At 38.4% G+C, this 23,362-nt stretch overlaps 1 protein-coding gene across 2 annotated transcripts in view; it reads right to left on the reverse strand.

Moving 5' to 3' along the window:
* Positions 1-1,697: 1,697 nt before the first annotated feature.
* The window catches only part of NUDT4 (nudix hydrolase 4), a 29,683-nt gene continuing 8,018 nt past the window's right edge, over positions 1,698-23,362 (reverse strand). The window contains exons 2-5 of one of the 2 annotated variants that reach the window (XM_033010205.2): positions 17,152-17,262; positions 9,384-9,428; positions 6,906-6,993; positions 1,698-5,388 (exon numbers count right to left, since the gene is read on the reverse strand). In XM_033010205.2, coding sequence (XP_032866096.2) covers positions 5,186-5,388; positions 6,906-6,993; positions 9,384-9,428; positions 17,152-17,262 — 447 coding nt within the window. In that variant the 3' untranslated portion in view covers positions 1,698-5,185. The remainder of the gene's footprint in view (positions 5,389-6,905; positions 6,994-9,383; positions 9,429-17,151; positions 17,263-23,362) is intronic. The other variant, XM_033010206.2, reaches the window with a different exon arrangement.

The following is a 23,362-nucleotide window of genomic DNA, read 5'->3' on the forward strand; positions in this document are numbered from 1 at the left end:
GGTGTCTGTGGTCTTACGCCCCAAGCACAACTGAAGGTGGGTTAATCTCAGAAGAATAAGATACAGTAAGGTGATGCTAATGGTATTTTTCCTTTCTTCAGTTGCTGTGGATGTTTGCCTGCTGTATTCAAAACCAGGTTGTGCAAGTGCCATACCCTGAAAGCAGGAAAGAAGGAAGTGTTAAGGAGAGTTTATCAGTTGAATGGCAGCAGAGTCCCTTAGGACAAGGGCCTTGCGACAGGGTCTGTCTGGATGTAACAGGCACCAGGCCACAGGTAAGGCAACACCAGGGTAAGATGGTCTTTGGCCAGCAGCATGCATTGCTGTGCGTGCTGCTTCCCACTGTCCAGCTGTCAGAAGGGGTGCTAACAGGTAACGGGGGAAAGGTACTGGAAACCAGTGCTACCACTGAGCTGCGCAAAGCTCAGTGTGGGCCTTCAGGAAAATAGCAGCTGAGCATAGAGCAGGCTCGTTAGTGCTTTGACCAGCATTTCCTGCTCATTTAGGGACAGAGAATTCTCTGAGGGCATTGTTCTGGGTGGTGCGCAGCCGGAAGTGCTGGTTGCCACAAGCAGGGATGTGCCTGTGGCTGCCGAGTTAGCAGTGGATCAAGAGGCAGTACCATTGCCTGGGGGGTACATTGTCTTTCTAACGTAGACATGGTGCTGGCTTCATCACTTGAGCTGAGCACGCAGTCCCTGGCTTAATGCCAGAGCAGGACTGAGGCCAGAACAGTGTTGAAAGTAAGAGGGTAAGTTAAAAAAAAAAAAAAATTCAACTTAAAGCTGGGAGATTCTTTTATCTTCTGAGTCTTGGAAAAGTCAACCATTTTACCTTGCCCTCTGTGTGTTGTGCTTTGACACATACTCCACCCCTACTTGTGTGCTTCAGCTTCACACGGTGCATAGGATACTCTGATAGGAGCCAGATGCAACTACAGTGAAACTCTTAAATGTGGAGAAGGATGCGGCAACTCATCAGAAGTCACAGAGACAAGGGGAACAGAGGAACTGCTCACTGTCAGAACAAGGTGGAAGGAAGCGGGCTTAAAAAACAAGGCAAGAGGAGGTGGGTGTGCAGCAGCAGGCTGAGCTCTGGCAGTGCCCTCCAAGCTAGGGTGGGTATTGGAGACATATTTTATTCACAGAGTGTTAAAGCATTAAGAGACCATGCTGAGGGGGGGCAGGTGGCAACAAGTTCAAGGAAGAGAAATCCATTCCTTGTAACAGCATCAAGAAACTAGGCCTGGCTGGGGGGAGGATCCTGAGCCACAAAGAGTGATTGACAAGGGGGCACTCAAGGCAAATACTGCCCTGCTGTTACTAATTCCTCCCAGCACTGCTGGAAATGATGCAGGGGGCTAGATGGACCTTTGGTGGCACCTGATGCAGCTGCTCTGACTGTTACTGTACTGATACTAAATACAATGTCTGCCAGTTGCAGCACAGACATAAGACAATGGAAGTAAGGAGCGAGCAGTCACGGGTCTGGGCAGCAGGCAGAGGGGAGCTCAGGCAGTTTGTACAGGGATGAGCTCCTCCAAGGGCACACACATCCCCAGGGCTAGGTGAAGCTGGAGTGCAAGCATGAGGCAGGGAGTAGGGAAGAGTAGGTGAAATTAAGTATATTCTAGATGGGATTGAAGACTCACGCAAACATTTCTTTTGCAGTATTTGTGATGGAATAACTGCATCATCCACAGGACTAATTTAGATTTTATTCTTGTATTTCTCAAATATAAAAAGTCAAAATTCTTACATCAATCATTAAAGAAAATCCATGCAAGCAGGTCAAAATGTTTACAACTTAATTTGCTCCCCCCACCCCCACCCCTTCCCTTCAGTTTTCACTTCACAAACCATGTTGGTCAGTAAACCAAGTGTTTGCCTCTTTCTTTTTTTTTTTTTTTTTTCACAGCACATTGTTAATAGACCAATGCTAGGCTAAGTCAGGGGTGCAGTAAGCACCAAAATAAGATTTTTTCACTGTAACAGCCTCTCTGCAGTACCTCAGTATTTCTTGTGGTTTAAAAGCACATCCATTTCACTTAATTCTAGCTCCACATTATTTTAAACTTTAAGGCTTTTCTATTTGATACCACCTTAATCTAACTCAATCTCAAAACCCAACAGCCAGGAAAAGCAACACTACAAACAACTCTGAAAATTGCAGATGACAACCTGTCTTTTCCCCTCCTCCTCTGGAGAACCAAATCTGGATACACTGTATAGAATTTATGGCATGAGAAAAATCCCAAATCTGCACTATATGAAAGAGATGCATGTAAAACCAAAATGCTTCTGCATTTAAATTGATAAGTAGTAGGAAAAAACTTTAGCCTTCCTATTCTGATCTTCACACAGAGCCTTTATATTGAAGTTTAGTGTTGGATTCATTAGGACTGAAGCTGTACCAGTGCCTGTTTACTACAGTTGTTCCCTGTAGCATAACTGAAGTGTTTTCAAATTTAGCTTTACAATTCACAGAACATTTATCTTTGAAAGGGAGTAGAAGTCAAACTAAGCAATAGAGCTTCATTCTGAAGGTTGCATAGAGACTGAAGAGATTTATACAACAAATGCTGTTTGAAAAAAAAAAAAAAAAAAGAGTCTGTCTGGCGCTACTAAACAGCTCAAATGTATGTGACCAAAAAATAACCAAAATATTTATAGGCAATCAACTCTGAGTTTGTTAGCAACAGCAATACTGTACATTTTTACATTATTATCAAATACATAATTCAAGAGTTACAAAATAAGACCATGCATTACCACTAAATCTCATACAAGCTTCAATTGGTTTCATTCCAAGAATCTGAGACAGAAGCATTTTTTATGAATAAGAACGCAAACTCTGGATTCTTGTTTTAGCTTTCACAGATTCTGTATAATCTTGTTGCAAGAAAGCCTGTACAAGTTTGCTCAATTTAAAGTGTTAAAATGACTACTGAACAAAAAAAGTGAGCAAAGTGATCAAAAAAGGGAGCTAAATGATTCACTCTTAAAGGCAGCTTTAGAGCCAGAGGTACCCTTGCAACACCATGGGTATAATTTTAGCACAAATTAGACCTTCTTCAACATGCTCAACTCTCCTCTGTTTCGCCTGGCAGAACAGTGCTTCTGATAGACCCCTCCGTTTGAAGCAGCGAGCTGAGCAAATGGTGTCCCAGTCTGGATTAGATTCAGCGTAACGTACAGCTACGCGTGGGCAGGACTGACTCACCACCGCTCCCTTCCCCCGCACCCACCTCGGGGCTGCCAGGCTGGGCAAGGGGGTGGCAACACTTCCCCCTTTAGGTGCACCTGAACAGAGTTGTGTGTTCTTTCCAGTTCAGAAGTGACTTGGAATAAATAGGAGATACAGGGATGGAAAGCAGCATCCAACCGACATTTCAGAAGTCTTCAGCTTTGCGGCTCGTGCCTCTTGTCAGTAGTATTTATGCCTCTTCAAAGAGAGCAGCATTAAGAGACCAGAGCAGGTCTCCCTAGTTTCACTGCATTTACATATGGCACAAGATTGGTTCTCTAAGGAGTAACTTGTGGCAACAACATTTTTTCCTAAAAAAGTGTAACAGCACAAAAAAATTCATAGCAGCATTTTACACAATTTGTGTTAAAAAAGTAGAAGTTAACCATTTGTGTATTGAGTAACAAAAGGTTTAAGGTTTAAATTACATTTATTTTCCATTTTACACTCACTATTTACTAGTTGGACTATTTACAAAGGTTCAAATGTTGTGTAAGAGAATGAGCTTTACCCAGAATAAGCTTCACATGTGAGGTAACGGTCTACCTCAACCTTTGTTTTGGCTGGCTATAGAAGAGGTACAGTTGGGTTTCGATCCTAGAAAAAATTCAGAATTAGGATGTTCATATGAATTAGATTGTGTTCTTGTAGAAGAAACCATACACACACATGTACACAGAGAGAGTAATCCTATGGTAGAAACATTAAGACCAACAGTGGATTTAGTTTTCATTTTTTTGGCTGAAAAAAAGAGAAAATAATTAAGAACAGGGAAGTTGTCAGCTGTACCTCACTTATTCCAACTAAGTTTTTCTCAAGAGGCCAGCTTTTAATTCAAGAAGCTAAAGCAATTGATGTTAAAACAGGAAAACCGCAATATTTAAGAATTAACTTAAAGTTGGGGCTTTCAGCACACCTTCTGAGTAAGACAAAGGAGTATTATTTCTCTAGTAGTGTAAGTATCTACCCACCTGTCTCCAGGCCCAGGAGGTACCACTACTGGCGCCTGCTGGGCATGGTACCTCAACGCTTGCTAACAGACACCTCTGTAGCATAAGGGTGCCCCCCTTGGGTAAGTCTTACTTTCCTCTAAACATCTTTAAATTACAGCAGACTGCAGGAACACTAGGTAAGATGCTTCTCCTTGAAGATCAGAAGGTTTTGGAACCTGCAGTGTAATTATAAAACATGTATCAAAATGCTAAAAGGAGAAAAACGGGGGAAGAGCAATCTACAGTGCTTTTCGTGTAAGTCTTCTGACAGTTTATCAGCTGACCAAGTGATGAAACAAAAGTATAGTGGATAGTTTTGGTAGCTGCAAGACAGAGTTACTGGTCTTGCTCCTGTTATACACGACATGAAGATTGCATAGGACAAGGCAACTGTTTGGATAGCTGAGGCAAGCAGTGCTTAGTGTCCCGTCCCTTTGCTTCTGACAGGCTGAATGTGGGTGGCTTAGTGCTTTGTTGTAGTCACACCTACACATCTCTGCCTTCAACACACCCATCTACCCAAACACCGCTATCTTAAGATCTTAGCACTTCATCTGCAGATACCAAGTAGAGTTTAGTATAAGACAATTTGCTCAAACTTTTTTCTAAGCAAGTACTCTTGCAGAACTACTGACTAAAACTGACAAGTCTTAAGTAAGCTGAACACCACTGAGATGCATATTTTATTTTAGCAGATATGGAAATTTATATACTCAAGTTTATTTTTTAAAAATGGCCTATTAAGGCATCTTAAAAAAAATCCATATATGGCTTTGGTTTGCTGAAACACTATTTTACATTGTTAAAAAGGAAAAACATGTTCAAATAAATCTGACATTATGACACATTCACATATTTCACTTAGAATTGACAGTTATACAGATGCCTACATGTGATCACAGATGTCTCCCCTTGTGATGACATGAATAAAAAGGTAATCCAAATGTTTATCTCACAGTAGAGGGCAACCCAGAAGTCTGTGCAGAAGTGACATATAAGGAGTTATTATCTGGAAGAGGGGGAACCACAGAGTTTCCATTAGTGGGTGAACAGCTCAGTTTCAGTTTTTCCAAGTACTCTGCATGAACAGGCTTGTGACACTGAAGGACCTTGATCGCATCTTCTACTTTAAACCATTCTCTTTTCCTTCCTGAATGAGTATAATCCACAAAGAAAAACAGAGTTACAAATTTGTAACAGCACCATTTGTTGCTATCTGATCGTTCACATTTTCTCATTTCTTTTAGTTCAGATTGTCAGGCAAAAGATAGAATGTAAAGACCTTGAAAGAACTGATAAAGACAAGAGACTGTCTCTAGCTTACTGAAATGCAGTTCATAAAGTCCTTCAGGTAAGTCTCTTGAAGCAAATACTGGGCAGAAGCTCATATGACTGTTCATACGCGCCAAAAGCCACATCTAGTCCTTACAAAAAAGGATATTATTATTTAAATTACTTAATGCTGCCTTCCTACATGGTCATACTTAGTAGAAAAAAGCAAATCTGAAGAATGAACATGCATACACGCATGAAGTTAAAGAGGAATAATGACTTGGTCTGATTTAGGAAGCAATGTTCCATACTCAAAACATTAATGTATGGAGTTAGTCAGGTTAGCCACAAGTTTTAAAAAATAATATACCTTATACCAGAGATATGTTTAGATAAGTTCTAAGAGTTACCTCAGTAAGATAGTGCTAAGACCATCTTTCTTTTACAAGTTAGTCCTTTAAAATTAGAGGCCTCTGAAAATACTTACAGACAAGGTCAAGGATAGTATTGTTAAAAGTGGGATTAATTCTATTTTTCATTTGGTTTTACAGTGTGACAGGTACTATGCTTGAACATTAAGACATCTATAAACTGCTTGTCTGAGACCAAGGTATGCAGCCCCACCAGGGCTGTTCGTCTACTGCCAGCAGCGCTCTCCATTGAGAAGCTGGCAGCAACCCCTGTGCTGGATGCACAGAAATTTAGGAATGTTTAGGAATGACAAAGACACTGAATGAAGCTTTTTTTTTTTTTACTGTTAAACTTAAGGACAAAACCAGGTAATGTTTGCCTAATTAATTTCAAAGTAGAAGAGCCATACAATATCACAAAGGTTGTTAATCTAACTAAACTGCGTGACAGTGGTATCTGTATGACAGATGTATATACAGGAATAGATGCCTCAAGGTCAGCATTGTCACTACTGAAAAATTAGGCTAAGGTGAAAAATACTAGTGATCTTTTCCCCCCAGGAGAATCAAAAGAAAAAGAACCTCATCAAAACTTTCCAAACACTTTTTAAAGACCCTTTCAAAAACACCCTAGAGTATCAGACAGCAAAACATTCTGCTATTTAAGGAAAAAGCAATTATTCAATATAATATTTGGCCTTTAAAAAATTAAGAGCTGTATCAGCAACTAATAATGAAGTTTATTCTACTGTAATACTTGGACTACCCTAATTAATACAACATAAGAGTAACACAATGTGTCAGAAGCAACCCTAGCTATATGTGTACAAAAGTGTGGAAGAACAGCATCACGATTTCTGGTCATTTCAGTTTATAGATCAGAATTAGTATTTCCCCCCCGAATTATATGACTTACTTCAGAAAATGAAAAAAGTTTGCTTAATAGATTTTAAGTGTAGCACATGAGAACAGAGAATGGGTTTACCTATATTAACTGAATCTTCCCAGTCTTCCAGTATTTCTGTCACAGTAAGAACATAAACATATGTCCTATGCTTCCGATCCTGGTTCTGCTTGAATATTAGTAGAAGACATTTTAATTCTCAGCAAAAAATAACTTTACCACAACTATAAGATTAGAAAATACTTACCTCTGACAGATACCTGCCAGCAAAACCTGGCTTTTATTTTCACAAAACAAACTTCTTTACTGAGTAGGCCCAAAAGCATGGGAAAACTGAAGTTTTATTATTTCAACAACAGTGATTATATTTTATTAGGCTAACAAAAAAAAAAATACCCTGAAACAACCCACAACCCAAGCAAATTAGAAGATTGTGAAGTTGGGACCAAACTATGTTCTTGGTTATCCAGTTTGACATGAGCAGTTGTCTGCTAGAACCGCCCATTAGTTCTCTTTTATATATGTTGTAAGTTACCACAGCAGAGTGCATTTGCTAAAACTGTTCCCACAACTCATGTTCCTAGATGAACAGTTATTAAAAACACCTTTGCAAGATGGAACCACTGCATCACATGGCCAGATCATCATCTATGCAATGCTGGCTATAAAGTTTCACTCAGTAAGCGAGGCAAATTAAATAGCCTATGTTTGCAATCATGACAAATGCAAAAATCATTACCATCTGTTCGCTTGACAGGTTTGCCATGTTTGCAGTGCTGACCACCTAGCTAGAAAGTGCACTTTTTTTCCAACATGGCAAGTCAGATACAGAGGCTAAGAGGTCATCTGCTCGGGGCAGGGCCGTGTTGCCACAGGCAGCCCAGGCTAAGTCTGCCTGGCCGTTACTCCCTGCTAGCTCCCAAGCAGCCTGGCAGTGGGAACGCTGCTAAAGGCACCACCGGACTAACCAAACCATACTTCTTGGAGAACTGAGCTCCTAGAAAACCCAGGACCATCTATGATTACAAGTATATTAAGAACCAAGACATGTTGTGTCCTAGCTCCCCTTACAGATGGTTTTACCCTTGTGCCAATAACCATTCCTACTTAACTCTCTTTCACTACAAGGTTAATATAGTTTTAAACTGCTGTGACTTTAGGAAATAAAAATACTCCAAGACAACTCTTTGTCAATATCGCTATTAAATGGAGTAAATACATCTAATATGTATCCTTTCTGGCCGTAGTTCTAGAATATGAAGACTCGGCAGCAATATCATTTCCATATTCTCTTAGTTCCATCCCCAGGTTGCAATGTGTGGCCCCCTCAATGGTACTAACAACTGTTTGTGGGGATGCGTTATGAAACTGAAGTAGGGCTTTGATTTAAGTTACAAAAACCGAGAAAAGTGCCACTCAATATACATTTTTATCTCCTCTGGTCTAGATGGTGGTATTTTGCTTCAGAGGAACATGCAGCTGAATTACCAAAGAATCATCAGCCCTTGCAGCCCCTGTTTTAAGGCAACAAGATGATAGGTATCCTGTCTATTTTTGGTCTAAGCTGGGAAATACAGAATAATTCTGTAGACTATCCAGCAGAGTTAAAACACAGACAAGGTTTTAATCTGTAGGTTCATCCAGGTGTATTCATAAACACAAACCAAATCAAAGGCAAGTGTTACTCACTACAAACAGGAACTTCTCTAATTTTGTCATGGTTTCCGTATTTCACAATGGGAACACCTTTAACACTTTATCAACTAGTCATACATGACTAAGTAGTATTTCACCTAGGTATTTCCTATCAGGAATACACTGCCTCTGAAAGTTGGTTTCATAATTAAACTGTGAAGATTCATACCTAACTATTAGACTAAGGGACTTCCACTCTCATACAGCACAGCATAATGCCGGATGTTTTATGATCTGAAGACTCACACCTACATTTCCACATTCTACTCCTGTCTAGAACCCGAGCAGAAGTGGGCAGTGCCAACACTAAGAGAGTTGTATCTAGCATGCATCTTTGTGCTGTCAGTAGTTGAGTGATGTTTACGCTATGAAATACAAGTTTTGAACCATGTAGTTTTGCTAAAGGTTAGATGTATCTGTTATCCAAAGCTTTAGCTTTTTTGGTGAATCAAAGTCAAAATGAGATACTTTATATGCAGAGTTATCAATTTAGGTGTGTGTGAAAGTGGCCAATTTACTTCAGTAAAATCTAATGAGAGAGGAAAAGTCAAAATAGCGCCTGAAAAAAGACATGTGTGATATTTCAGAAATCCTGGATCTATCAATTTTACTTCTAGATGTTGTCCAAGTACAAATTTAATCTTTCCAGGAGAGTTCCAAGTACTTCGAAATCTTCCTATTCAAATATTCAGATTTCATGTAACAACTAGAATTAGTCACCTGTCTAGTGTAGCATTTCCAGTAGCATTGCAAAATTATAGGCAAGTTATACTTAAGTCTGATGTTGCAGTTTATCAATTCTCACAAAAAAAACCCAAAACAAAAACCCAACATTATTTTTAAAAAGTAAAATAAATAGCTCACCTCAAATATCCCAAGCAGTCTGCCTAGCTTTCCCTTTACTCCAGCCTACAAAAACAAACAAGAAAAAAGTGTTAACATGCTTTTTAATTTCAAAAACTATCAGTACCAGCCTCCTACATCAGCACACTTCACCTTTATTAGGGTTATTTAAGCAAGTGTTTTATCATAAGTATTAATTAGACAGTGCTGCACTACTTCTGGAGTTTCTAGTTTTAGAATACCTAAGAGTATTAGAGCACAAAAGCTTGACCTAATGTATGGATCAAAGAATGCATAAATCTTTTAAGTTTTCCATCCAGACCAAAAATACTGTTTTACTTACCGTGTTCTTTGGGTACTGTATTTTATTAAAGAGATGAATGACATCCAGTATTGAAATAATCCAGGGGAGTAGACAGGGCAAGAGATAATTTAAAATAGTATAATAATAAATCTAGAGAAGTAATCATTAAAACTCCACTGCTATTTTACACAAACTTAAGTCCAAGTCTTCAAGATACAATAACAAGTTAAACTATAGGTTACTGGGTAGATCTTGCAGCATGACGACTTCATGTATGCTAGTTCTCATATAGAAGTGGAGCTTTTAGCATTAGCTTAAAACCAAATTTATATCCCCAATTCTTTGGAAACAGTTTTGAATTATTTTTCTAGTTAGTAACGCCACAAAAGACTTTACATTCAGAGTTTTACTCCAACTTTTAAAAATAACCCCTATGTGTATCAGCCTGTGCTTAGTAATTTTTATCAATACAATGATGGTGGTCATTATATTCTAAGGCTCTAAGGTTTGTTTTTCCAAAAGTGATATATAATGCCTCTTCCAACAGAAGTAGTTTATGATCAGCCATTTATTCTAAAGAAAACTCAGTCCAAACACCCGAGACATAAAAGCATCTGTAGTCTACTGGGAGACAAAGCCATATCTAGATTTTTTTTTGTTTTGTTGTATAACCAATATTTAAAATAGGGCTTCCTAGCACTAAGATGACATTTTCTAGCCTTCAGTCTTTGTTTTCAGCTTTAACCAAAGAAAGTTACCAATGTCTAATATCTTTATATAAAAAGGACCATATGGATCTTGATTACATTTTAATAAGTAACTCTGACAGACAACTGGGCAGGCTTTAGCAATAAGTCTAATCAAGATCTTACAAGTGAATGTTTTCTGTCTGTCTTTTTAAAGCAAGCAGATGGCTGGTGCTATTTATTAAGCAGTTTTGATGAAAGAAGTCCGATTGCAGCCCAGGCAACTCAAGAAGCATTTTGCTTATCTAGAGCAAGAGCTAGACCTAAAGTTAATGCAAAGCTATATACAATGTTCTTCTGGTTGTCTGCTGTGATGAGAGATACCTGTTAGAGCTAATGAAGCAGAAATACATAACTGAACCTGCTGGATAAAGTGATTAAGCAGTACATCAATGATGAAAGTAACAGACTCTTATTTTAGTCTGGAAGGGTCAGCTGTGCCACAACAGGCACTAAAGATAGCTTGTGCATTACACTGTGTAATGAAAAAGCATTTATTAACCCAAAGGAACACACACTGAAGAAATGTTTTAAGTTTTACTGATCAGTCCTACGTTCTTCAACATTACAGTATCTTTTAAAAAAAGAGAAGCAGAACCTAAAAGGCTACAAACTTATGCTTCTGTCCCCACTTTTTGCCCTTCTCATGCAGCACCATCTAGGAATCGCTATATCCTTTAAGATTTCTATTTTGTGGCAAACTGAGTAACTAAAAAAAAAAAAAAAAAAAAAATCAATTTCCCATAATACTATTCCATCAAAAGTAACAACATGAATCTTTGGGATTAGTCTTTTTAACACTTCAGGTACCCAAGTGTGCAGTCTTCGCTACACAAGTTTTGCAATCTCTTTGGTTCTTCCCTAAAGTTGCAGCAAAGAACAAGATTGTTTAATATCCTTACAGATATGGTTTAACAGCATGACAGAGCCCAGTATAGACTCCACAAGTTTCTCAAACATTAAGAAAAGCTTTAGAGCAGTTACTTGGTACTCAGAAAACAGGACTATGCTCCACCAGAAGGAAGAAAAAAATTACTCCCTCTCATCCCAAATCCAAAAACTACTACTCCACACCCCGCAACCTAAAAAAACTTTCAAGATTTAACTTTAAGTCATCCTAGCCAAGGCCTTATTTCCATTACAAAGATTTCTTAAAGGCAGGTCTATGGCAACAGGACTGCTGAAAGACAAAGAAACGTCCAATCAATAAATGCAGGAGGGCTTCTCTGAAATGCTAAGTATGAGTCTGACAATTAACTGATATACAACACACAAACAGCACACCAGGTAAATTTACCAATACTGAATAGTTTTCATAGAGAAGTTTTTTCAACTAATTAGTACCCCACAGTCACAATGGGACTTTATCAGTGTTACTCTAAGTGGAATTTACATAACAGCTTCTCTATTCTTCCTCCACGCAAATCAGTGGTTCAAACAAATACTCTTAGCTGAGTAATTCTGAACGAAACAATTAGAAGAACTCCATTACATTAAGTGTAAAAATTCCCCAAAGCTTGTAACAAAGCTTTTGTGCAACCAGATGATGCTATGCAAATGTGATTACTGTCACTGGTGTCTAGTTACTCTCTAGGCATAGATATATGCTTCCAAAACATAGCATCATCCCTGAAGACACTAGTGTCTTTTGAAAACTTCTATACCCAAAAGTATAAAAAGGTGGTAGTCTCATGATTCTTCTCTGCAAGTAATATATTCAACTGAATCATCTTCACAGTTTAAAAGGTACCATCAACTTGACAGTGATTAAGTGCTTTTGCTAACAAAATTATTTCCTCCAAGTTCTTATCTTAATGTAGTTCCCTTGAAACGTGTCAAAATTAAGTGCTAGATGACCAAGAAATGCTTCAGCTTTTCCCCCAGAAAGTTGAATAAAGTTGTCACTTTCCCAATTGTAAGCTTCTAATCTAGTATACTTGTTAAGTTCTAGACTTCGAACCATTTTGTCTCTAATAAAAATACCTTTATTCTTTTGGCCTTTATGTCTCCGCAGCTGTTAAAATATGGTTCTTTAAGTAAACTGAATCCTATAGACTACCGTAAGCATGTAAGACAGTCTAAAGTTTGGGAGAAAACCCTGAAAAAACCTCAGCATTTCTTCTGAGAGACAAGCTATTGAATTAAGTGCTACAGCCCCCCAGAATGATTCCCTAAGGAAGTCTGAGTACTATGTAGATAAGGTCTCAAATCAGAGTTTATGCAAGTATTTTAGTATTAGTCTAAATCCAACCACAAGAGGGAAAACTGTCCATTTCATCCCATCATCCTTCTGGCCTGGAAGTCATTCACTGTTGGCATCTCTAGAATACTGCAGTCTTAGATGCACAATCAGACTTGCCTTTTGTTTCCTGTAGATGGAGCAAGAGTCCCACTGCAGTTTAATTTTCAGGCTAACAGTCTACCAGGGCAGAAAGTTGCTTAAAAGTGCAAGACTATTCCTGCCCTTTCTTGCATACTCTTATAAAACCCAAAGGGTTTTGCTGTACCTGCCACAATCTTTCAGCTGAAAAGTTTTTTTATTTTTTAACTATCTACCTAGTCCTAGTTTGTAGCATCCAATCATTTCTCAAATATTAGATGGTCACCGCAGGAGATTCCTCTATTTCCTGAGAGGTATCTTAGATAATATTACTGCCATTTTTAACATCACAGCAAATTAACATTCAGGATCAGCCTCTTCTGAGAAACTGTGTGTATTCACACAGGTCTGGGAGGAATCACATGTATTTTGATAGGCACTTCAATATACTACTAAGTACAAACAAAGAAAGAGTCTCAGTTTTTGGTGAGATAGAAGAGAAAGTAGTGGGAGGGTGCTCCTTCCACTTATGGGCTAGACATCGGCTTGTTACCCTTGTTATTTGTGTCATATTTCTCTGTGAACACCACATGTGCAAACAATTATTTCCATCTTTTATGCTACCCAATTAAAGACTAAATTCCAAATTCACTAACAGAGTAGCTCCTCATTTAGATGAGGTTTAATACCTTTCTGGGATTGCTTTAAACTGTGACTTCATGTTGGTATTCCACTTTCAGGTTTGTAAAACACTTATCATACCTAAGGAACTTGACAGGTTATCTTAATTACTATAACCTGTGAAATGGCAGACAAACTTAAATTAACACTAAACATTTAACAGAAGTAAAAACCCAAATTACTAACATGAACAGAACTTAAGGGTAAAAAAAAATAATAATCTGGAGTCATGCATAAAGGCAGACTATGGAACAACTGTAGTGCTTACAGATTTGACTACAAGATATTTGCTTGGGTTTTAAAACAAAGATTTTAACTACCCTACTGTTTGTGGGAAAGTGAGGAATATTTAGAGCCAGTGAGCTATCATATTGTGAGCTATCAGCACTCCTACCATTAAAAAATGCCAGTATAATTCCCACTAACAATTTCTCCATTTTAATAAATTACTGGAAACCAATGCTTAGTTTGTGTATGACCCAATACTGAAGAAACCCAGTTCAAACCAGCACCACAGCATGCCTCCTTTGAAGTTTATTCATTCACAAAACTCTTAACAGTTCACTTCACTGTACTGTAACCAGCTTGCCAGGTGACATTGACCTTAGTATAAAAATAGAAAGGACATCCATCTCTAGAAAGGTTAGCATGAATTTTCATGGCTCAAGTCAAAACCCTGAATACCAGTTTGGCTTTTCTTTGAAAATGGCACTTTGCAGTCTCATGACACCACACGATTCAGCCTGTAGCATAAGAATGTTTTACTTTGAGCCATGAGCTTTTAACACCCATCAGCTACACAAGCTATCAAACCCCAGAAACTCTGAAGCTGTAGAACAAGTGTCATGAAATGATTTTTGCTTATTAAAACCTCTAGCCTTTGAAAAAAATCTTCATTTGCAAGCACAGCTCAGCTGAACATGGCTGGCAGTTTGTGCCTTACTCTAGAACATCATGAAAAAAACAAAGCATAGGCACTGTAGTAGAAGTAAATAAAAATTCATTTAACTTCTAAGCAAAATGTCCCTGCATAGCACCACTCGAGCTTTATATTTGCTGGGTTCTCTTCTTTACCTTTAGAAACAGTTTCTTTCATGGTGTTGGCATTCTTTGAGTCACAACATGCAGCTTTTCTTTCATGAAGCCTTTTACTGAAATTTTGATGAGAGTACATATATTCCAAACAGCTACAGAACAGCTTAATGTACAATACGCTGAAAGGTAATCAAAGTATTTGCCTAAATCACATGTAAACATGTAGCTGGTTTTTAAGATCCACTTTGTGTGATAGCACTTGAACAAAACATGCTCAAAAGAGAGCTCTGTGTATGAGTGAAGGAGGCTGACCCGTCTTCAGGATTCAAAACAGCCCAGGATTGCTGAGTACTGCAATTCTTGACCAGAACCACCATGGTGTACAAGAAAGTCTTTTACTTTGCCCTGAGAAAGAAATGAGGGCAAGAACAAAACTGGCCTATGGAAAGACTGTTTCACATCAGAACAGCAAGTACCCCTATTTTTCACTTTCTGATTTTTTTTTTGTTTTGTTTGTTTGTTCCTGCTGATATGAAATCATCAGGGAAAAAGATCATTCAGAAACAACTAACATTTTAGTATCTGTATGAACTAGAGAAGTTCACAGTGTCTGGGCAGTGTGTGCACTCTGATTGGGCTTTTACATTAACAGAGAGATTTGTACTAAGTTTATACAATATGCATCATCCAGTAATATTCTATACTCATTCCTTAGCTATCTCAGCTTAACCTTCTCCAACACTTGTGGCCCATGCACTGCACCACTGCAGAAATTTGCAAGCAGAGCCAGGACTTGGAAGTGCTCCTCAGAATATTCTCAGTGCAGAACCATGTGTAGTAGAAAACTAATTATTAGCCCTCAGATCACAACTCTCAATGCTATACTACTTTGCTACAACGTCAGCTTGAGAGTTGTGTGTGTAGCATCTCATTCCCAGCAAGCTGAAGAGCCAGACCTCTCAGGCAGCTTTCAATAGTCAGTCAAACCCTCACAGCAACTTTGATGACTTACTAACTGCAGACAGGTCCCTTCAAGGTGATCCATTCTTCACCACCAAATTAAACACCCAAACATATTACTACAATCAGCTCTAGTTTGACATGGAGATGAGATTTTACTGTCCCCCATCTTGGACTGCACCTTAGGTCAGATCAATGATTAAAACTACCAGTGTTCACAAGAACACTGAGCCAGTGATCCGTCCTGTGCTTTTCAGTCCCACCCCACCCAGCAACTTGTGACAGTGGGAAGTACCAGGACTTCTCCAGAGTTGCTACTACTGCCTAGAGGCCTAAATCTTTGCCGACTCATTTCTAGAATCCCAAATTTTTGCTCCTTTCAAGTGGACTGCCTTGTGGCTGTCTTACTACTTTTACAAGCACTTACCCGAGTAGGTCTTGTGCAGCTCAAAATTATCTGCCCCAGCAAAACTGGACACAGACAAAATCTGGAGTAAATTAAGTATCAGTGAGACTTATTTATGCTTGAACCTTGCTGCATGGAGGCTGCTAAGAGCAGTGAATGCTGAACTACTCTGTTCCTCGTGTAGGAGGAGAGAAGGGAGATCGAATCACAGTTCCCAGATCATCTCATTTTGACACTGAATAGCAGGCAGCATTTGGTGCAAGTTGCATCTACATCAAGTTCCCAAGCCTCTAAGACCCAGCAGAACCAGTCTTAAGGGTAAGGAAACTGAACTACTAGATAGCACAGCTAAAAAAAAAATCATACATACTAATTTACAACAACATTAGTGTGTTTTGTGAATAGTAGTAAATTGAGATGAAAAAACTGTAAGACTAGCAGAAATCCTGTAGTTCACTCACTTGACAGGATGCATCCACCTTCTGCAAAATCTTATACCTTGTATTTAAGAAGTAGCATATAAAGAATTAAGAGTTGATCTGTAGTCACACATTGCATAATTCCTAACTAAATCAAGTGACTTTGATTTTTCTTGAAGTTTTATTTGGCTTACAGTCCTGGCTGTTACATATTCAAGTAACAGTTAACATTAACAGTTTGCCTAGGAAAAATAAATAGCAAGTTAAACCCCAGAATTTTGAATTTGAAATTTAAGTACCATACTAGAGCAGGAAACTGCATTAATTCACCAAGACTTAAAGCTCTGTCTTGCCTAGGGGTAGGGACAGAGACAGAATGGTAGACTACACCTGTGGTGCTTTCTTTACAGATACACAGCCTTAAATGTACTTAACAAGGCCTTTTTACTGGTGAATTTGACTGCTCAGATACATTAGTTTCTAATCCATTTAGTCTGGAATCTCCTCAAAGGTCTGTTTATTTCTCTTTCTTATGTAGCTACACATTAATGGTTAGTTCACCTTCAGTCTGTTCTAGAAGAGCTGCGAGTCAAACATTTTCTGCACACACACAGAAATCCTACACTACTATAATATGTCATTTGGCATAAAGTCACAGTTCCACTTCCAGTAAGTGTTTATAGAGGCAGACAGAAATTTAGCTATGAAATGAAAGCATGCTGGGAAGCAAGTGAATTAGTTCACCTCACTACACTATATTCCAATTCTAACACACAGAACTGCAGTTCTTTGAATTGCATAACCATGGAAGTAAAATCCTGGATAAAGGAGACAGAGTTCCCTCTGTCTTCTTGATTCCCATCTGAAGATAGCAGCAGCAGAAAGCAGCTGGATTTTTTTTTTTTTTGTTTTTGTTACCTCTTCATACACTTCTCTGACAGCTGCTCCCCCTGGTTCTTCTTCTGGTTCCATTCCTCCACCTGGTACAATCCACTGATCTGGGTATCGGCTACTGCTTACCAACAGCACCTATAAATAATTGCAAATGACTGTTAAATAGAGCTCAAGTCAGGAATCTTGGTACTATCTACTTTTTCAACAATGCACTTATTCACCCAGACAGACAGACTACAGACTAGAAATTAAACGTAATAGGCAACCAGGAGTTGTAAGCAAAAAAAGAACACAAAAACCCACCATACAAACCACACACAAAACACCCAAACCAAAAAGTGGAATTATTAACATCTAGCCCTTTTAGTACAACCAAGTCAAGACAACATCATTGTAATCTCCTTGCACAGACAACTTCAGATACTTAGACACAATGTGAAAAATACACAACAATATGCACAGGAATGAAGATGTACTACAGAAATCTAATAACGATATTCAATAATAAGTAAGTTTTAGGGTAACACGGACAGTAAAGCATGAAAATCAAGACATTTTCATCACACAAGTTAAACAACTTCTTCTGGAATGGCATCTTTTGGCTAAAAAACAGGACTTCTGAAAATAGGTATAGTTTTTAGTCTTAAGAGACAAGCTTCTTTTACTGAAATGTTACGCTAGCATGATATGCTTACAATATTGCATAACTAAATTACAGGGAGAGTACTTCACTGGCCCTTGTCCAATTTGGTTTCTTCTAACCTTTCTGTAAGAGGAAAAACTGCAACACACTGAATTTTAAATAATTTCTAAAGTTAAGATTTTTTTTTTCCCCCAAGACACTTTAATTTCACTTAGTTTGACTCTGTAACCTGGTCATACCATTGGTATATACACCAATTTAAAACCCACTGTTCATAGGATCTGTCCTTCATAATATTCAGAGCTAAGAAGATTTTAGCCATCTGTCCAACAAACTAGGATGCCTCATTTGGAGTCATCTGCAGTCGAAGTTGATGAAAGTAAGACCTTGATTCAGGACTACATGCAAATAAACAGTTTAACTCGTATTTGAGACATCCTGATTAGTAAGACATACTCAATCATCTGTGTAATAATGTGCTTCATATTCTAAGCAATACTTACATAAGCCCTACCTCGAAGTCAAAGGACAACTGTGAGGAACAAAGGGACAGGGTCGGTGCTCAAATCTTTAAAAGCAATTAAAAGATTCACAACAAGAACCTCAGTATAAAAAGGTTTAAGTATTGACTAGTGCCAGATGACTGAAGTGACAGTAGAGTACTCACAAACTACCTTTACGGTCTTTAAACTCATCTTCTATTGGATTAAGCAGGAAAACAATCCCCTGATGAGGGCAACAGAGAAATGCTTATCACTTATACTACACCCCTCTGGCACTTGTGGAAATATGGTGTAGTTTCATCTACAGGAACTGAGGAGTGCAATTAAGATGACTGCATACCTTTGTGAAAGCAATAATGCGTGTGCATAGCGAGATGCACCTAGAAGAGCTTAACTGACATATTTTCTTGTTGCAACATTTATTTTATTTGCAGTCAAGATTTGTCCTACTGTGAAAGATTCTCCACTGTACTAATTGCCTCCAAATTTTTCCTACACTAAATAAGGAACACAGAAGAGATCTCATTTAGTACAGATTAATTCTTAGCATCTGATCTGAATGTTCACATTTTCAGTCAACTCAAATATTTAATTCAGCTATCTAAAACCTTGAAATAGTCAACAAATGAATCTCAACCTGATCTTTACAACCAGAGGTTTTAGTTTCCTAGGATCCTTTGATATTAACAAAGCATTCCCGGAGGGTACACAGCTCTACTAAATGTAGTTTTAGAAAAAGTTTTTTAACATATAAGTGGAACGTCCATATCACTACAAAGAACTACCATGTTGGCAATGCTTAAAGAGCAGTGGTAAAAGTCAAGTTATGAATTCAGCTGTGGGATCCCAGACATAAGCACTACATGTGATTTTCTGCTGATGAAACTAGCACTCACTGCAGTCATGTGGAAGCTAGCCACAATGATGAACAAAAGGATGATTATTTCACATTCAATCATTCCCAGCGTGGCAGAATGGTTTTAATCAGCATTCATTGTTTAGTTAAGGCTAAACAAAATTCTTAATTACTACTAAGGGATAAATCAGGTTGCTGGTTCTGGCACCGTAGCATAAAGCCAGGTATTTTTTTATACCTTTATGTAGTAGTTGACTACCACTAACCTGACCAATAGTCTAGTGAGCTGGTTTTGTCTATTACCTTTAATTTACCCTTTTAAGAAGCAGAAACAAATACATCTAGCAAGTAATCAACACTAAAACACATCAACTCTGGTAGATAGGATTTACAGCTACACATACAATAAACTCCCAAGCGTTATAGCCTGGGAGATCATTATGGCAACTACCCAAGTCTCCACTAACCCTGGAACTGAAGCATTTTCTCCAGCATCTTTCCCTCAGTGTTTTATTCTCCTGTGACCCCACTGCTGTTACAGTCTGAATTCAAGGGACCACACTAAGGTATATCCCCAAGATCTTCAGATGCAGTTTTTTCCACCCAGTAATATTAACACTTGAAGCCACTGGGGCATGCTAGCAAAAACGTACTCAGTGGTAATCGATTTCTACAAAAGCCAAGAGCTGATAGCTAACAACTACAAGATTGTGTGGTAAGGCTGAAAAGCACTTCACAGATTCTTTCAGTTACAGTAGCAAATCATCTTGCACTCATTTCCATGCTTTTGGCGTGCCATTTTTAAATTCCATGTAGTAAATGTAGTTTTCAGGTGTTTCCACCTGTAAGTGGCCAGAAGACACATCCCACAGTACCTGAATGACTAGGCTATAAAGATCACTTAAAAATTAAGACACTAAAAAGCTGTGGTTTCTTGACAATGCACTCACATACCAAGAGAGGTGCAAAATCAGCAGCAAGAGGCCAGCAATTCATCTTCTCTTAATATAAGCAGGAGAATAGAGATCTAGGTCTCCTGGACATTAAGTCTTTTCTGAGGAGGTTCATATTCACACATATTACAGCAGTCTACTGAAAAACAAGACTGCAGAATCTTACACACCGACATTTTTTCGTGCCTATGCACACCAAATTTTACATAACAACCTCAGAATTACTTCCTATGCAGAGAAATGTGTATCCCATATCTCTGAATGCAGAAAAAGGACTGAGTTTTCTTGTGTTGTATTCCTTGCTGGTGATGGCTGCCTTTCCCATGTCTCTGAAAAAGCCTTACTGTTGATGACTCTTGTTCAAAAGATTTCCAAAGTAGAATAACGGCATCAAACCTGCTTGCCTTGTTATACCATTAAGTTTATCTTACACCAAATACTAAGGTAAAGCAATTATTTTCCATAATACTGCCAAGTGAGGAAGTGAAGCTGCAAAATTCAGCTAAGAGGAGAAAGAAAAATTCTTCCACTGGGTTTCACAAGCCAAGTTTTTACCTTGTTTTCAAGTCCAGGAATAGCAATGACCTTTGAGTGCAGTGAGGAAGAGAAACTGCTAGCCAGTCTACTTGTAATAAGCACCTATCGATATGCTTAACCAAGATATGGTTAACCAAAAGCCCAAAGATAATTACAGAGCAAATAGCGTCATGGGACTTGCTCACTATAAATGCTAAGCCTGCAGACAAACAACTGAAAATTTCTAGAGAAAGATGCCAAAGTTTTTGCCTGTTAAGTGTTCTGAAGTCAAAAGAAACTTGTGAAACAGTTAGCAGCCATACATTCCAGAAGACTAAAATGGCAACAGCTCAGAGTAATATAAATTATAACCAAAAGCTATTCCTCTTTTTTTTTTTTCATATTAAGCACTCAAGAGGTAGAAAATGATGTAAAGTTATACGAAGTACCATTTCTTCCTATCTTAACTGTAGGCCATTTTAGCTTACAAAAATAATTGTAGTAAAATCCGCTTACATAAAAAAAAAGGCAACGTTATTAAGGTTGAAACCTGCTAAGACAGAACCAACCCCCACAGCTGGATTCTTTTGACTTCAGAGCAAAGTCATCCACAACTTGACGTAATGAAGCAATAGCATCAGAAACCACTATAAACCAACTGCAAGACGGGAATTTTTCCACAGCAGATGTAAGTCTTGCAAGGAAAAATGAGCTTACAGGTGAAAAGGTACTACTCCAGGTCTACATAAATTATTTATGTGTCATTAGACATCTGTGTAAGCTCTCTCCTCCCAGCCTAATAACATCTATGCCTCTCTTCCCCACTGCACATACCATTTTCTCCCCTCTCATCACCCTCACTAATACACTAGCCACATCCAGCTTGCCGTCTCAATTACTTGGAGATAGCAAAGTTTGCCTTTTTTAATAGTAAAACCGGCAGTTAAAAGGAACAGCTTTCAAAAGGAAAGGAATCAAGGCCTTGCCCCCAAGAGACCACTGAGCATGTATGGTCACAGAACACTGCACCACTCAGGTGTATGACTAAAAACTGTGCAGAAAAGGAAAGGAGAAGGCAGGTGCATGGAAGATAAAGGATTTCGCTCCCAAGCTCTACTAAGTGACTACATGCGAACCATTTCAGAAGCTTTGAACTGTTCAGAGTAAAGGGAAGATTGTAAAGGCTGCAAGAGGTACCTCACAGGTACAAAACAAAGCGTCAAAATGCTGCTAGAGAGAACAGATGTACTGCATGTTTTCACAGGTATCAGAAACATTAAGAGGAAATTAAAAAAAAAATCCAACTCTATTCTGAGAAAAAAAAAAAATAGGCCCCACTTTGAGGGAGGTTAATATAATCTAACCTAGCACATTCCATATGGAAACTTCAGCCTACATGGTTGGTCTGCCAAAGTTACAAGCACCTGAAAGAGTTATAAAGATGGTTTAATCCAAATACAGCCAAAAGGGTCAGTCAAGCCCTATGATTTGTTTAGAAATGACCATAAGCAGATGCTCAGGCAAGAATATGAGCAGGAAATATTTTATTATTCCCTACCACTTTCAACCTCCAATTGTTTTCAGCTCAGGATCTTCCTTAAAAGTACTAGGAAACTACTTTGAATGCTACAACACAGAGATACTATTGAGGAGCAAGGAAAAGCACCTCTTACAAACCCTGAATCATATTTGCAGGATTCATTGTAGGAATTTTTAGGCAAAAGCACACATCTCAAATTAGAGAGTACATGTCAAGCTGCTACTGTAGTTAGAGATTTCCTTTATCTAACTTTTTTTTGCTATTTTAAGAATCACTGCTTCATTTCAGTAGTTCTGAAACAAGTTTCTCAGTTCCTCTACAGGTTACCGTGGTATCCTTGTTCTAGAATGCCACTGTCTGTCTCTGGGACTCCAGAAAGTTAAAAACTGCAATAGAGCTTTACAACTTGCCATCAACAATGCCACACAGGTAGCATTTAGTAAGGAACATACTTCTGTGCTCATGAAAATTTTTTCAGTAGAGTGATTGCTTATAGTCCTCATTCTTTACTGCAACCATTTTCAAATTGGCTTTAACCTGGACATGTAAGGTGCACAAAGTTACTGTAGAGTAGTAAAAAACAACCTTGGGATCAGACTTGGCAGCATTTTCAAAGTTAATTAAAGTGAAGGTTGCAACATCTTTACTTTCTCCCTTACTCTGGCACAGTGAGTTCAGGAAGCTGATCTGGCTGAAAACTCGCTTGTACCATTAATGCTCGGTTTTCAGCCCGCACACGCTCCACACTGATCAGTACACAGCCACACAACGGTCAGCAGTGCACAAACTAGGGCAGAAAAGCATGACTGCAGCTACCCGACTTCAGATCAGCCTAAGCCAATTCAAGAGCCTCTAGCAAAGTACTTTACAGACAATAGACTGAAAAGCAGTCCCCAGCTATGAAGGAGGTTAAAAAGATTTAGTCTCAATGAACAGGAACTGGCAGAGCAGCAGAGTAATGGCATAACAACTAGCAGTACGTTAATCCTAAGGCTCATTAACTTGAGCGCAGCATCTTGAAAGCAACCCAGAAAACAGGGCTCTGTCTATACAATATATGAAATAAAGTCTGAAATACCCTCTCAACTATATGTAAAGATTACTTTTCAAAGCAGCAGCATGATGTTTGGACATCAGTCAGTGCAACTTTATCATTAATCTTCAGAATGCTGATAAAGAAATCTATGTGTATATTTTTATAATACTTCCAAAACAGATCTGTAA

This window comes from Tyto alba, unplaced genomic scaffold (assembly GCF_018691265.1).
Source record: "Tyto alba isolate M040663 unplaced genomic scaffold, T.alba_DEE_v4.0 Super-Scaffold_2, whole genome shotgun sequence".
NCBI classification, from domain to species: domain Eukaryota; kingdom Metazoa; phylum Chordata; class Aves; order Strigiformes; family Tytonidae; genus Tyto; species Tyto alba.